At 36.9% G+C, this 15,736-nt stretch overlaps 1 protein-coding gene across 1 annotated transcript; it reads left to right on the top strand.

Annotated features, from left to right (window-relative positions):
* The first annotated feature begins 1,447 nt into the window (after nt 1–1,447).
* On the top strand, nt 1,448–15,385 carry LOC5572900 (equilibrative nucleoside transporter 1). The gene is made up of 4 exons (XM_001660586.2): nt 1,448–2,225; nt 2,954–3,245; nt 14,148–14,695; nt 14,755–15,385. Exons 1-4 carry the CDS (start codon nt 1,875–1,877, stop codon nt 15,067–15,069), a joined length of 1,506 nt encoding a protein of 501 aa, XP_001660636.1. The 5' UTR covers nt 1,448–1,874; the 3' UTR covers nt 15,070–15,385.
* The last annotated feature ends 351 nt before the right edge of the window (nt 15,386–15,736 follow it).

The raw sequence follows: 15,736 nt of genomic DNA, 5'->3' as shown, positions 1-15,736 counted from the left end.
TGTCAGCTCAGTCGAGATGTTGTGATACATGCTGGTGAACCGGTTCCGCATTCCGTTGCCGTTCCGCTATCATTGCGTTTGGGCCTTAAAGCTTCAACCAAATATTTGTTTCCATCCTCATGCTTGATAAAAGTGTTGAATCATAAGCTTTCAGATAGGGTTCATTCATTTATTTCATAACGCCGAAAATGGCCATTTTTGACACCCACCCACCCCCTCGTTACGCTTTTTGTATGAATATTCTACAAATTTTGTATGAGCCGTAACATCATGAGGACACCCACCCACCCCATTTAGCGTTATGAAATTTGTGAATGAGCCCATAGTGCGTAACTTTGGGAAAATATTGCATTCCTTAAATATGAATTATGTACTTTATTTATTGTTCGATGTCATAAAAGTCAAAGAAATTTAAATTTCAATTCAATTTCAATGGATCATTGAAGGTAGTTTTTGCAAGTGCTCATCGCATCAAAACAAAGGCGCTACTGTATATGGGATTTAACATTGTGACAGCATGGCTGTTCTGTCAAACACACAAGGCTACGGTGGCGCTATCTATGCTTTCCATAGCAGCCGTTTTGGTTATTTTAATGATCCATTGCGAATCATAGTAATACCAAAGACAAATTAAAGACCTTCATGTCCCTTGCAGTTGCCCAAAATTTTATGGCTCATAAGGTAATCTAGAATGCCGTGAAAAGTGTACTGCGATCTGTCAAACTTGGGTACCTTTTGTACTACCGAGGGACCAAATGCAGTACTAGAAGTGGTACCCAATCTGAGCCCGAGTGTGACGGACCTGGTAATACAATACATAAGGTATATTTTAAAATGATAAAAACCATAAAAATATCAAAAAAGTGTTTTGGTAGTTTTGGCCGCTCCTTTATATGGAGCCCGACCATTGTGCACTGTCACATTTTCGTAGACCCCTCCCCCTCCCCCAATCAATGGACGTCATTTTTGGATGACTCCCTACCATGGCATATCATGCCCTGAAAAGTCAAGAAAATTTACATTATGGACATTACAATCATAGATTGTCTGGGAATCGAATTCAGTAACTAGTAGCATGCAACAAATAAAATGGCGTAGTTCACGTCATGTGGTGGTGTCTTGTACACAACCCCTCTATTTCGATAATAATAGTACTCACTCGTGGGGCTTTGCACGTCCCACCTCCCCCTTGGTTTCAAACAATTTCACTTAACTGTTTGAGTGCTTAGCTCAGACTCTGAACTGAAATTAATCAGCGTGTTTATGTAGCGTATCTGCAAACCCTAAGCTGAGACATAACCCTCAACAGCCGCCCATAATAGCGATCAGCCGCTTGGGCGGCTGAACTAATTTTGCTTGTCACTTCGCAGCTTCAATGTGTGCGTGCCTTGTTTACATTTTTCCACCCATCGCCAATCAGTTCCAGTGATTATTTTTTTTTTTTTTTTTGGATTGTCTTTTCGACTGGCTAAGACCACGAGTTGGTCCATCTCGCCGAGTTCCAGTGATTAGTCAGCTGGCCGTCGTTTCGTTTGGATGCAAACGCGAGTTTCCCCCTTTCTTCAGTAGTGCTTTGTGTTGCATCCAGGATGCACTTTTACTTACCCTGCGTTGCATTATTATAATCTACTATTTACCGTGTTCGCGCGTTCGTTTATCAGTTCGTTGTGGCGTTCGCAAATCGATCCGTCCAGCAGCAGCATCATCGTCAACTTGACCTAGAGAGCCAGAGCGATTTGCGTTTAGATTTCGTTTTGCAGCGCAGTTTTCGATTCGCTTATCATGAGGCGATGTGTACTGCTGCTGTGGTGATAACTGCTTAGAAGAGCATTTGTATTCTAATTAGGGCATTGCTTTGTGCCGAGGGGAAGTGAATGCGGGATAGTTTACTGTCGTGGGTGCGCTTCAGATCGCGAGGAGACGGCGGAATGGATTATGCAACGAATACAACCCGGAGGCCGCTGCTCCTGAACGAAGACGAAGACGACAGCGAGGCCACTTTTGTGGACGACAGCAACTATGCGGGTTCCATCAATGCAGGGTCAGTGAACAACATTCCAACGACGGCCACCGTGGGAACTCGAAGTGGAACGCGGAATCGGCGTCAGGATGATGGCAGCCTACGGGTGGCACCGGTGGACAAGTACAATTTTACCTATGCAGTATTTTATCTTCTGGGCATGACAACCCTTCTACCTTGGAACTTTTTCGTCACTGCCGAAGAGGTAAGAAGGATGACTGTTTCGCGGTGCTCTCCAGATCGTTATTAGTTGAGAAAAATCTCCATCTAATTTGTGCTCACCAGTTGATTTTTAGAGGGTAACTTGGGGCAAGTTGGTAAAGAAAATCGTGTAGGTAGTAAATATTCTCCACATCATGAATATTTTCATCTTCTTCCTGACGTAATGTCCCAGCTTTCTTTGTCGATTGGTCATTTATTATGTGTATATTGTGTGGCAAGTACGTAGATACTCTATGCCTTGGGAAGTCAAGAAAATTTCCAACTCGAAAAGATCTTTGACCGGTGGGATTCGAACGCACGACCCTCAGCTTGGTTTTTTTATTTATTTACATCAACAGGCAAATTGTAGCCCCGATGATTATCGATACGAATTAGTAGCACATCTGCAATAGTTAAAGCTTTGATGGTATCCCTTCTGTTTCGGAATAGGTCCAAGTCTATCAATCGGCTCTCATAGCTCGGCCTCACGATGCGAAACATATTAATTGTTCTAGCACTTCTAGTATGGACTTGTACCATCAAAAGGTCATAATGTCAACATGGGACCTACGATTTTTCTTTTAAATTCTGCAGTTAAGCTATAAAAATCGATTGGTGAGCACAAATCAGATGATTTTTTTTTTCTGATAATAACGGTCTGAGGAGCACCGTGTGTTCTGTTTGCATGTCATTATCATGAAAAGTTTTATATACTGTTTCTACCAATTTCAGTACTGGCATTTCAAATTCCGCAACATATCAAGCAACGACTCGAGTGTGCTTACGCCCCGGCAACTGGAGTTCCAGTCCGATCTCAGCATAGCGGCGTCGGTGCCGAGCACGCTGTTCCTTTTGCTCAATGCAGGCTTCGGACATTACATTTCGCTGCGGATTCGAATGGTCGGCTCGTTGGTGATGATGTTTTTGCTATTTATCGGAACGACGGCTTTGACACAAGTGGACACCGATCAGTGGCAGGATACATTCTTCCTTATCACGCTTTCATCGGTTGTCGTTGTGAATGGTAAGTGATGCAAGTAAGAAGCAGCATGGTCCAGTTAAGCTGGAATAGCTATGAGTCAGCTATGTTATGTGCGCTATGCTTGAGTCAGCGTCACAAGTCAAAGTACAGCTTTAACTGGTGAGGCATAAGGTTGATAGTAACATTCCATTCGAATCAATTTTTGGGGTATTGTTTCATCGGTTATATGACGTTTCCATATGAGACGTATTTGAACTTGAACATACATATATAGTGGATGTACCATTTCATTTGATCATGCTTCTACAATCGCTCATCATCCTTTGTTCCTAACCAATAAAGAATTGACTCAACATTTCAAACAGCTCACAAAAATAAAATGATCATTCTAGATCAGGCATGCCCAACCTTTTAGGCATTTTTTTAAGTAGATGGTTGGTGCGTTCACAATAATGATCTGATCTGAGAAACTTGTACCTCAAATGAAAGCTTGGCATTGTGTTTGATTGATCCTTGTATGAAAATTTAAAATTTTTATACATGGTGGAATACTTTAAGTACCGTAAAATGGGGTGTTAAGGACACACGTGGGGTTTTAAGGGATTGAACTTCTCAATCAAGTTCGACAAATCACATAAACGTTGAAAGTCGATATATAAGTCATCTGAAATACCGTCAAACGGGGTGACTTGCAACACTTTTCAACTTCAATCAACCAAAAGCATGATCTAAGCGTCATCTAAAAATCTAAATTCCTTGTAGAACTTTTAATGACTGGCTCACCTACAGAATGGGATTACAGAAGATTGAATCGAATTATTTTGTCATATCAAAAGTCATCAAAAAGGTGATTTTTTTAAAAGGCCTTGTGCGGGGTGATTTGCAACACTCAATGCTAATTTAGTTTTTTTCCAACAAAATGTTGATAAGGTACCGCGGGGCAAGTGGGTAAATGGGGTAAGTGAAAATAATTGGTATATTAAACTCAGTATGTGAATTAACGCTTTAAACTGATGCGTAAACCTTTGAGGCCATTGAGAACAATACGATAGGTAAGAGATTTCTGAAAATTTTCAGCCATTATTGCATACTAGAGCGAAAAATTGTTAACCTGTCAACTATCACTCCGTAACAAGTTGGCGGCGTGCAATCTTATTTCAATATTTTCCGCGGATAAAAATTGCGGAAAATAATTTTCTGTACCACTTCTAAGTTGTCCCCTCTGACAGTTTTAAACTGCAATAAAAAAAGTTTTAGAATTCATTCGACGTAGACCTAAAAATAACTAAATTGAAACACCGTCGATTTTCTAATCACGTGGGGAAAGTGAAAAGTTTCACTTTAGAGATTGAATTTGTGTTTTCTCTCTAGGTAGCTATAAGTATACAAGGTTCGCAATTATCATAGAACAACAGAACGTGCTGATATTTCAAGAAACACTATACTCAAAGCGTTAAATGCTATTATCATGGCCAAATCATGGAACTTCTCTAAAAAAAGGTTGCCAAATATTACGATATTAATATGTTTACTTCGGACAGCCGATTGAAAACAAGACGTTGATTGAAAAGTCCTAATATAAAAGAACGCATGTAAATCTCGTGGAATGTATATGTAAAGCTAGTTCAAAACATAAAAAATGGGGTATAGGTGTATCCACATAAAAAAGATTCTAAACACTTTATTGGAGGATTCCGTTTGAATTCCCCCGATGAGTTATCCGACGTCATATCCGATTTTCTTAACAAATAACGAGCGGTGTAAATTCTACAGAGTAGAAATGCAATTGCTGTCCCATGAACTAACATTGGAAATGTTGCAGTTATAATGTTGTCTAATCATTCCAACAAACATAACTGAGCAGAAGAAAATTCAAGTAACAAGAATAAAATTTTCTTTGTTTACATGTTACTTATGTTATTGTTCATTGGGACGCCTTTACAAATGTTAAAGGTAATAGAAATCGTGAATATAACTGTTAGTTTTTGAATTTATTGTTCAAAACGATAAACTTAATAAGGAGACGTGTTTCAAAAACTTTTTCTGAACTTTTTTCTTCAATTTTACATAAAAATAAATTTCAGCATACTGCTTATATTTGGTGGGAGTCAAGCTGAAAAATATACACGACCTCGTTTGTTTTAATTTAAAGCCTCTAGGATTTGAAGAACCCCAACTATGCGAAAACCATTACCCATTTGCCCCACGGTACCTTACTTTTTATTAGTCACACTTGTTAAGTATTGTTATTCATGTATTTAAAGCGTTATGAATACCTTTTTGTTAATTTGTTTAAATAATTGAACTACATTTGTATGGGAAAAAGAGGCGTTAAATCATCAAGGTCCAAAATCATAACTGAACAATATGTTTAACGAGTGTTTGTAGTTGATTGATGAATTATTACTCTTTTGATTATAAAGTAGACCTAACACAAAAGTTTTTAAGTTTTATAAAACTCTAAATTGCTTAGAAATAAAGTGTTGCAAGTCACCCCCTATAGGTACATCTATATAAAAATGATTTTTATTAAAAAGTTGATACTACAATTTCGTAAAATAAAATTCGTCATATTATCACTTATTAGTTGTAGAAACAACATGTAGAGTATTACTTTTGTAAATTAAATCTATCTCATGTTTTCGACCTGCATCAAGTATCAGTTTTCAAGACATTGAAAAAAATATGTTTATTGTATAAACATATTTATAATAAGAGCTTTAATCGTGGCCCCTACTTGAATTGTGCGTCACACGTATTGAAGCACCGATTTAAAACAAATTTTCTTCTGCAATTTTTGTTTTATAGTGAAATTTAGTTGTAAATTACAATGTGTTGCAAGTCACACCGCCGTTGCAATTCAGCCCGTTTGACAGTAACGTAGAAGATAGGCAAATTTAATAGATATCATAAAACAGACAAAAACTTCTTAAAATTATATCTGGGTTTCGATTTTAAGGATCTTTTATGAAAAAGTCTCGTTTTAAAAATAAGTGAGGTGTTAAGAGATTATCTATTCTAACTTTTCTAAGTTAGTTAACTCATTTCAATTAATGCCATAATATATTTCAATATAGTTTTAGGTTGTTCCATGAAGTTAACCTGCAATGTAAAGTTAAGGGATCTATTTCGTAAGTCACTAAATATTACCAAAAACTTATCTCAAAATTTGGTAAAATTAGTAGGAAAATGTAGATAAAAACTGTTTAATGTGAACATGTAGTTATCATGATAATATTTTCAAAAGTTGTTCCATTACATTGGTGAAAAGTTTGGTAATAGGAATGATTATCTTATTTTAGATGCTTTTGAAGCTATTGATTCTTTTAAGCACTTCCTAGGTCCTAGATAGATAATAATAAAATAAGGTTTCCGAGCTCTTTTTGGAAAACTTTTTAGGCTTCGTGGGCATGTGTTAAGTGTTGTCGATCATTGAGTACATTGTGATATAGTGTACGCGAATTCCGCTCTATATTGGAAACTTTTCGTTAGGATTTTTTCCGACCATGCCACTGGGTGTATGCCACATGTAAATCGGTTATTTGGTGTGGTGCTTTGTTTAATAGGCATATTGGACACTTGCCCAGTGTTGATAGACTCACACTCAAAATCTCAATCAATACGCTCTCTCGTGAGAGCAAACTCATTAGAGATCTGCTTCGCAAATCTCACGCTTGAGATTTTGATGCAAAATCAACTCAATCAACTCAAACCGTAAAAAATGATTCAGTCGCAAAAACTTGTGAAACCCGAATGTTGTTGTTTACGTTAGAAAGGATTAACATACAGTGAAACCTCCATGAGTCGATATTGAAGGGACCATCGACTCCTGGAAATATCGAGTCATGGAACAGCAATCCTTTGGAAAGTGGCTTCTAGGGACCATCATAGTAACCATGAAATTCTGTTTTTAGTATGGTTCCATGAGTCGATAACGAGTCATGGAACATCGACTCATGGAGGTATCACTGTAATTTTAGCAGACTAACAAGAAATTATTGCCGTGGTTGTGTTTTTGAAATCGCTCCACGTTTTATATCGGTTCCCCGTTTTTCTCGATTCGGCTATTCGGCTGGTAGTGCTATGCCACCCGGCAAGTGTTTTGGGGAAAAGTGTAACTGTTTGAATCTTTAGTGGATGGTGTTTTAATTGTGCTGTTTGTGTTGCGTGTCATTTTTTTTATCAGGTCAAGTTTTCTCGATTGCGTCAGCGGTTTGGCGGATAATGCGCCACTCGGATTGAAGTGACTCGATACGCTGATCGGAAAAGTTAAATTATATTACTGGGACCACGTGGTTGAAAATGTGATTGAATTATTAAATCATTTGAAATGTGTGCTCATTGTGGTCTTGTGATGACGACTGTTTGACAAAATAGGGAAGAATCTCAATAAGTGACCGCATGCTTGCTACTATGGTGAGGGCAGCGCCAAAGCCGCCTTGGATGGATTTTAACTGAAACGAAGAAACGGATGTCGGAAGCGTTAAGTCCAATGGGGGAAACTGGTATATGGTTCGACATTGAAGACCACGGAACTTTGGTGAGAGATTTCCATTTTTATATTCCGGGTTGATTGGAATTGTTGAATATTAAACTATTTGTGTTGTATATAAAACTAAAAACGTGCCAACATCAAAGCGTTAACTTTTGATTGAGGAAGTATTAATGCATTTCATATATCCATTTGATATCAGGAATGCCTTAATGCGGGGCTTATTGTATCGGACAATGACCTCGGGATGTACGTGTATGATCAGGCATCCTTGAAATGGGTCGTTGTTTGGACATTAGAGCTATCAACCTTCCATTTCCAGGGCTAAAATTATTTGCAACTTAGAAAAAAAAATCAGTAGTTGGAAATAATTTTCTTCCATAAAAGCACTGCCGGTTCAGTGGGCGAAGGATTGTATAAACACACACTAACAAGAAATTATTGCCGTGTGTGAGTAAACTGTGGAAATACGAGACAATGAGTTAAAAAGGTGAGCCAACTCATCCATGATTTTTTGACTGCTGAGTTGCATGATTGACAACTCACACATGAAAAATCTCAAGCGTGAGTTGTGAGAAATTGAGTTTTTCACAACACTGCACTTGCCCAATTCAAATTTAAAGCTTGTTGTAATAATCCTTCTGTTGGCAAAATATAGTTTTATTTACAAAGCTCAAATTCCTTAACACCCCATTTTGCATTTTCGTCGAAATGCACATATTTTTATGATTATCTCAGAAATCTGCAATAGGATCGTCTTCATTGTAATTGGCATTTGACACACACGCCGGGAGAATGGTAGGACTGTATTTTGTTCAATTATTGACATACTAGAAGTTGCTCGAAATTTAATTAGAATTTCTTTTTCATTCCTTAACACCCCATTTTACGGTACTCTGGGCCCGTCCATCTTTTATGTACGACAATTTTGGCGATTTTTGCTCAATGTTCCTGTTTCCCTCACACAATAACGAGTGAATGACTCCTTTGATGTCTATTGGCTAACAAAATAACTTAGAACTGACCACCGGTAGTACTTCTTGTAGAAATGACTGGAATTACATTGGAATAATGCTGTAGTAGTTTATGGGAAAAAATCTGGAGCAATAAAGGCATTTTGGGAGCAATTTCTAGAGAAAACCATGTTAACATTCCAGGGCAGTTCTTGAAGAAATTCTTAGGAACTCCTTAGATTAGTTTCTAGAAGCATCAATAAATGAATTCCAAAAAACAACTTTTTCAAGAAATTCTTGTGGAAATTCCAAATTAGAATTTCCAAATCAACTATCGCAAAACTTAACTATCGAAAAAACATGATTGGCTTATTTCCAAAAATCTTTCATAGTCAAAATTTACAAAATGGAAAATGATTATTATTCTATGAAAAATGAAGAAGTTTTGATTAAGAACCATTTTCCCATTTCAGTAAACTTTTAAAAAATTGGACCGTAAAGTCCAAAGTAAAAATGGTTGAAAAGTCAAAACTAAAAAAAAGCAGTTTTCTCCTTTTAAACCAACGAATCGAAGAAAATAAAAACAGAAAGCTGTTTCTTTTAGAAAACTAAAGAGCTGTGTTTTTTATTGTCTTCGATTTGTTGGTTTTAAAGGAGAAAACTGCTTTTTCATCTTTGACTTATGCACCATTTTCACTTGGGCCTTAAGGACAAAAAATCTCCTCAAAATTGCGATATCTCTACTCCTTTGGGTGGTATTTGATGAAAAATCTTTTACGAATGCGATTTTTGGCCCTTAGATAAATTACACTGAAAATAATCCACACGTTGATCCAAAATCTTTTCAACATGGATCTGTCGTGTCGAATGGTAAGGTGAAATGACGTGTAAAACATGTAATTCTGTGAGGAGTCGTCCATTCACCACGTGGTCATTTATAGGAGGAGGTTGGTGTCTGATCAATGACCACGGTCCATGCAAATTTTAAAATTCTTGTGTGGACAAATGACCACGAAGGGTGGAGGTGAGGGTCTAAAAAAACGGGAAAAAATGACCACGTGGTTTTTGAAAAGTAGGCCGCCCCATATTTTTCGAATATGTGAAATGTTATAAATTCGTCATTGCAAAGTGCTTTGGTAAGAAAAAAATCAGGTAAGAATTTGAAGTCCGTACGCCGGCGCTAAGTGGTCCTCCAACAACCACCCTAAAGGTATTTGGTGTAGATGACCCCCGTGTGCCAAATCGAGCTCCCTGCTCTAGTGTACGCAACATGAGTACGAAAAGCCACTAGTAACAAATTGATAATCAGCATAAAATTTTAAGTAAAATAATATTTTATACTGTGGATAACTTCATAACACTGCACGCTGACATAAAATTCATAACTACAAAGGGATCGTTCAAATATTACGTAACGCAACAGGGGGGGAGGTGGTCTTTCGTAGTGTTACGGTCCATACAAAATATATAATTTTTTCATACAAAAGCTGTTATGTGGGGGAGGGAGGGGGTCCAAAATTGGCACATTTTGCGTTATATCATATTTTAATCGTACTCATGCTGCGTGCACAAATTTTTACCTGATTTTTTTCTTGCCGAAACGAGCACTTTACAATGACGAACATATAACATTTCGCATTTTCGAAAAATTAGGGACGGTCTAATGAACAGCCCCTTAAGCATTGACCCTGGTTCGTTAGCAAAGTCTTTTTTTTTATTTGAATGTGTTTTGCAATGGCGATAACCATCACTAGTAGAACTAATTTGTCTATCATGGCAAGGACTTATATTTGCCATTCACGCGTGACATGTTACATAACATGTCATTTTGCGAGAAACCTTGCGTCTGTAATCAGCGCCTGGTATCAGAAAATCATGAAATCGACAATTAATTCTCCAGAAATGTGTTGGCCTGTTTGTAAATTGACGTGTTTTACATTTGATTTTTTATTGTCGATAGCGACTGGTTTTACACGTCCGATAGAGGCGTATCACAATTAGTGAAAACCTACGCGTGAAACACATCGATCGAACTTGTAGAATGGCTTCAGTGAACGCTGACTGGCTACTGTGAAGCTGAGGGTAGCCTTTTGGCATAAGGTTATTTGGCATAAAGGGCATTTGGCATAAAAGTTTTTTCATGAAGTACAGGTATATTTTGAAAAGTATAATTTTGGTTATGCCATATGATTATTATGCCAAATGGCCCGTTCCCGAAGCGGACTGTCCACATGAAGATTTTTCCTATGTTTAGTATAATGGAAATAGAACAAAACAGAAAGATAGGAATTAGATGAACATTAAATAATGTGGGTTGAATTCAAATTAAATATTAGGGGATGTCATTTGAAAACACCTCCAGTCATTTTACTTTCAGTAGTATTGACAGACAATTCTTCTATAGTTCCGAATAAAATTATATTTTTATTAGGTAAATCCATCGAAAAAAAAACATGATTTCTACCATTTTTTGATAAGGCATATATCATAAGCATCTTCTAAACTTTGATAAACTTTTATGTAAATACCACTTAAAGCCAACTAAAAATGCTTTCTAGCAATAACACTCCCTAAAAACTCAGGCAGGAATTTCTGAATTATAAGGTAATTCCATTCTAGCAATAAGTTGCGTTTAGGCTTCCTATATTTTACTTCCGCTACAACACGTGCTAAAGAAACTATAGGGTGCAAGTCGAGCACCTTTGGTTGAGAACATTTCAAATAAAGCCAAAATCATTTGTATAAAATCGGAACATTCGATCTTCAAGTTTTTTAAAGTCAATATTGGCGCATAAAATGTAGCTAGATGAAAAAATCGAATTTAGTACTATACCATTTAATGCCACTAGAGTTTGTATCCTTGGACAGATACGCGTATTTTGACCTCAACTGTATGGCCGTCTTCAGTGTCGGATACAATGGTGAAGTCAATTGTAAAGTACTAAATTCGATTTTTTCATCTAATTATAGATATTCTACTAAACCGCTCGAAGATTTATTAGCATAAAATGTATTTACCCATGTTTTACATTGTAAGTAATATTATGAAATATCAATAAACATATCGAGTGCCCTCCGAGATTTATGGGCTTATTTTTGGTCATCGGATTTGAGTAAAATTTGAAGACGCAATATGGTAATAAACATTGGTTCAATGTTTGAAGATGAAAAATCAATCAATTATTTTATTTATGGTGTGTTCAGGCTTTCTGTTATTGTTCCTATAACTAGTGCACATCATATGTGTTATATATCATATGTACCGTAATCCGGGGTATCTTTGATCAGCGGGGTAACATTGATCGGAATGACTCATCTCGTAATAAGTTGGTTTCATCATTTATTGATGAAACATTTCCAAAGCATGAATGTTGCTTCTCTTTCTTATATTTATGTGCTATTAAAAACTAAGAGTTTTGCAAAAATTGCGTTAACTTTATGCGTAAATTTGTCAAGTTTGCGAAACAATGGTTTCAATGGTTAAGGATGACACTACCAAAGATTTATGTCTCACATAAGTTCTGCAACCGATATGAGCAAGGAAAATGCGGTTCTCACTAAAAATGGCATCGCCAAAAATGATTCCGCTGTCAAAACTTTTATAAGTATGTTCAATTAGGCAACATTAACGAATTACTGTTAAGAATGTAGAATTCCCTTAGGAAATTGCCTACCTTTAGGCGTATTTCGCTGTTGGATGTGTTTTTAATTGTAGAATAATTCAAAAAGTAAATGAGATGTAAGCGTTTGAACACCATATTCGGCTTCAGGGGCCATGATTTTAGTAAGTAACGACATTTTCAATATTACCGAACGTTGTTTACATGGATGATCAATGTTACCCCATATCAGCTAAATGAAAAAATCACCTAAAACATTTTAATAAACATGCTTAAATCTTTCAAATAACAAAATACAGTATATAGTCACGAGCTATGGGTGGCAGTACTTGTTTTAAAAATATGAAACTCACAACATTTACATTTTTGGGTGAAATATTTAAGAAATATCCTAAAAACTGATCAATGTTACCCCGGATTACGGTAAACTAAAAAAAATATCTCAACTTCCTTTGTAACAAAACTTCATAATTTTTGGTAGATGCTTGATTTACAAATTTGGTTTCGAAATTACAGGTCGTTACAGTTAGGGATTCCAAAAAGATTTATCTAAATGTATCAATTCCCCAGTGTCCATAGTGACCATATTCGGATTTTCCGTTGGGTTTCTTAAACTAGACATGTTCACGCAGAGAAATATATTGTAAATGCAAACGAATTCTTTACAGATTCAACCAATTTTATTGTTGACGCGCGGTTTAACGGCAATTTTCATTGACTTAAGCCACCAGTACACTATGGCAAATATTTGGCTTGGAATGATTCAGAGCCAGGCAGATGTTTTTTGCCGTAAATGTTTTGCCCGAATGAAAACCGATGTTTGGCTGTTCATTTATGCCTAGCCAAATATTTTCATATTTGGCAAAGCGTGTTCTGATAGCTTTAATGATAACGTTCATTTATTTCTTCAAAATAATTTGTTGTTTCTAAAAATTAAAAAAAAAAACCAGCTTTCAAAAACGAAGAGAAATGCAATTGAATATAATTTGTTTAATCTAAATTCCTATATTGAAGTAAAAAATAATGTGTGTTGAAACGAAAAAAAAAACAAAATATTGTTGTTTCGACAATACTGTTTACTGATATTAACAAAACCAAAGCATTTGGTTTGATTTGAAATATTTTCTTTTTAATAATATTTCTACTAATTCACTGATCAAGTAGATTTTTGATAATATTTGATGAATTAGTGTTTCAAAATACAACCTGTAAGTTATGATCTAGACCGGTACCACCGCCGCTGCTCAACCCACCGGTCGAAACCAATTTGGGAAATTCTAAATAAAAAAATAAAAAATAAATCAACTTGTCTTGCAACTTAATAAATTGCTTTAATAGATATTATTGAAACAACAATTTTAATCTGTTGAAATTAAAATCGAATACCAATATTTCATTCGACACAGAATTTTGTTGTTTCAAAAAAATGCCCACATAGAAGAAAACCACCAGATGGATTGATTCAATACAAACAAGAATGGTTGGTTCTAATAGGCGGGTTCTTAGATTCAACTCTACTATATTTTTCAGCGTGTTTGGATTTCATTTAGGTATGCCCAATGGAATGAAAATCGGTCAACAAACTGATTTTTGCGAGTATTTTGATATTTCTGATCGAAAACTACCCTAGGCACATTTTATAACTTTTCCCTTAAAAATGAACTGGTTGTCTGGAACCACAAATGGAAACGGAAAAAATAAGCCTTTAAAATGATTATGTTGAACTACTCTATTGATACAGTAACACATTCTCAATTTTTTAACTTTTTCACGTATTTTTTCTCAATATCATTATCATTATTATGACATTATCATTTTCAATAAGTAAAATCATTCATAGGTTCTATGTCCTGTGCTCATCATCTCCTTCCAATTTCAGCATTCTCGGCCATCATGTCCGGCAGCCTGTTCGGAATTGCGGGTCAATTCTCGTCCGACTACATGTCGGCCGTGGTGAGCGGCCAAGCACTTGGTGGAATCTTTTCCGCCTCAGCGGAAATCATTGCCCTAACGTTCGGTGCCGCCCCAACCGTGACGGCCTTTGTGTTCTTCATAGTGGGAACGCTGGTCCTACTGTGCTCTCTGGTGCTGTACGTGGTGATGTCCAAGACGCTCTTCTTCAAGTACTATACCTCGCCGCGAACGCTGATGAAAAGTTCTCTCGATGTGGACGAAATGACTCGGGAGTTGCTTCCCCGACAGGAGCCCACATTCATGGGAGTGCTTCGGAAGATTTGGCTTTTTGGGTTCTCCGAGTGGTTGGTGTTCGTGACCACGCTCTCCATCTATCCAGCCGTCACCATCTTGGTTGGATCGCAATCACAAAGTCATCCTTGGAACGACGTGTACTTCTTGCCTGTAGTCAACTATCTGCTATTCAATACGGGTGACTACCTTGGAAGGGTTTGCGCCGGATCACTCGAATGGGTAAACTATCTCTATTTTTATCATGAAGATACTTTCTAACTCATAATTTATATCCACAGCTTTCATCCAGTCCATTCCTACTGAGCGTGGCTACCATTAGTCGAATCGCATTCGTCCCGATGATGTTGCTGTGTAACATCCGACCCCATCACAGCTTTCCGGTGATGATCCACTCGGATTACATATTCATTGCGCTGATGGCTGGTTTTTCACTGTCGAACGGCTATATTGCCAACATTGCTCTGATAGGGGCACCCAAAGCAGTCGATCAGGAAGAGAAGGAGATGGCCTCATCGATGATGGCTGCCTTTCTTGGAGTGGGGCTGGCATGTGGTTCCACCATCAGTTTTATGATCATCGAAATGATCAAGTAAGCTGCCACCCCTTTGCATATATTTGAGGGTAAGTCCACACACTGACAGATCTGCGATATTCATGTTAAGATTTATAGTTGAGAAAACCGGGATTATGTTTTTGACCAAGCTGGCACTTATATATTAATGGTACGTTTCGAAAGAGTGGATGATATTATACGAATACGTGGCGGGAGTTTTTTTATTATTTTAAACTAGAATATAGAAATCATATTTATAATAGCAAACTCAATCAAATCAAACTGTCTACACTGAAGTATATGCATCGGAATATACAATAGCTACGCTTACTGAAGCTGTATGCTCATAGAGACTATGTAACATAGTTTTAGTTCATATCACACGTCCCTTATCTGGAACCTTTCAGTGGAATTTAGCAATGCATATGTTTCGACACATCGGCTGTATTTTGTTTCTCCGTCACAAAGAACACAATAAAAAACGGAATGAATCAAATCAATATGGTATAACCGTAAAACGGGGTGAATAGAAAAAGTGGGGCGAACAGAAACAAAGCGACCTACAGTTAGAAATTCGACTATTATGTAAAGGTAAACTTTGAAAACCTACTGAAATATTTTTTTTACATTTGTTCAATAGCAACAAAGTATCGATAGGCTATTTACAAATTAAAAATGTTGCCCCATTGCGGGGTGAATAGAAACAT

Source organism: Aedes aegypti, chromosome 2, assembly GCF_002204515.2.
Source record: "Aedes aegypti strain LVP_AGWG chromosome 2, AaegL5.0 Primary Assembly, whole genome shotgun sequence".
Taxonomy (NCBI): domain Eukaryota; kingdom Metazoa; phylum Arthropoda; class Insecta; order Diptera; family Culicidae; genus Aedes; species Aedes aegypti.
This window is presented reverse-complemented; position numbering and strand designations above follow the sequence as displayed.

What these genes read in the sequence shown, in the direction of transcription:
- LOC5572900 (XM_001660586.2), top strand. Translation starts at nt 1,875, where the DNA reads ATGCGGGATAGTTTACTGTCGTGGGTGCGCTTCAGATCGCGAGGAGAC. An exon ending in TTTTCGTCACTGCCGAAGAG is followed by an intron (nt 2,226 to 2,953) that starts GTAAGAAGGATG and finishes TACCAATTTCAG; the next exon opens with TACTGGCATTTCAAATTCCG. An exon ending in ATCGGTTGTCGTTGTGAATG is followed by an intron (nt 3,246 to 14,147) that starts GTAAGTGATGCA and finishes TTCCAATTTCAG; the next exon opens with CATTCTCGGCCATCATGTCC.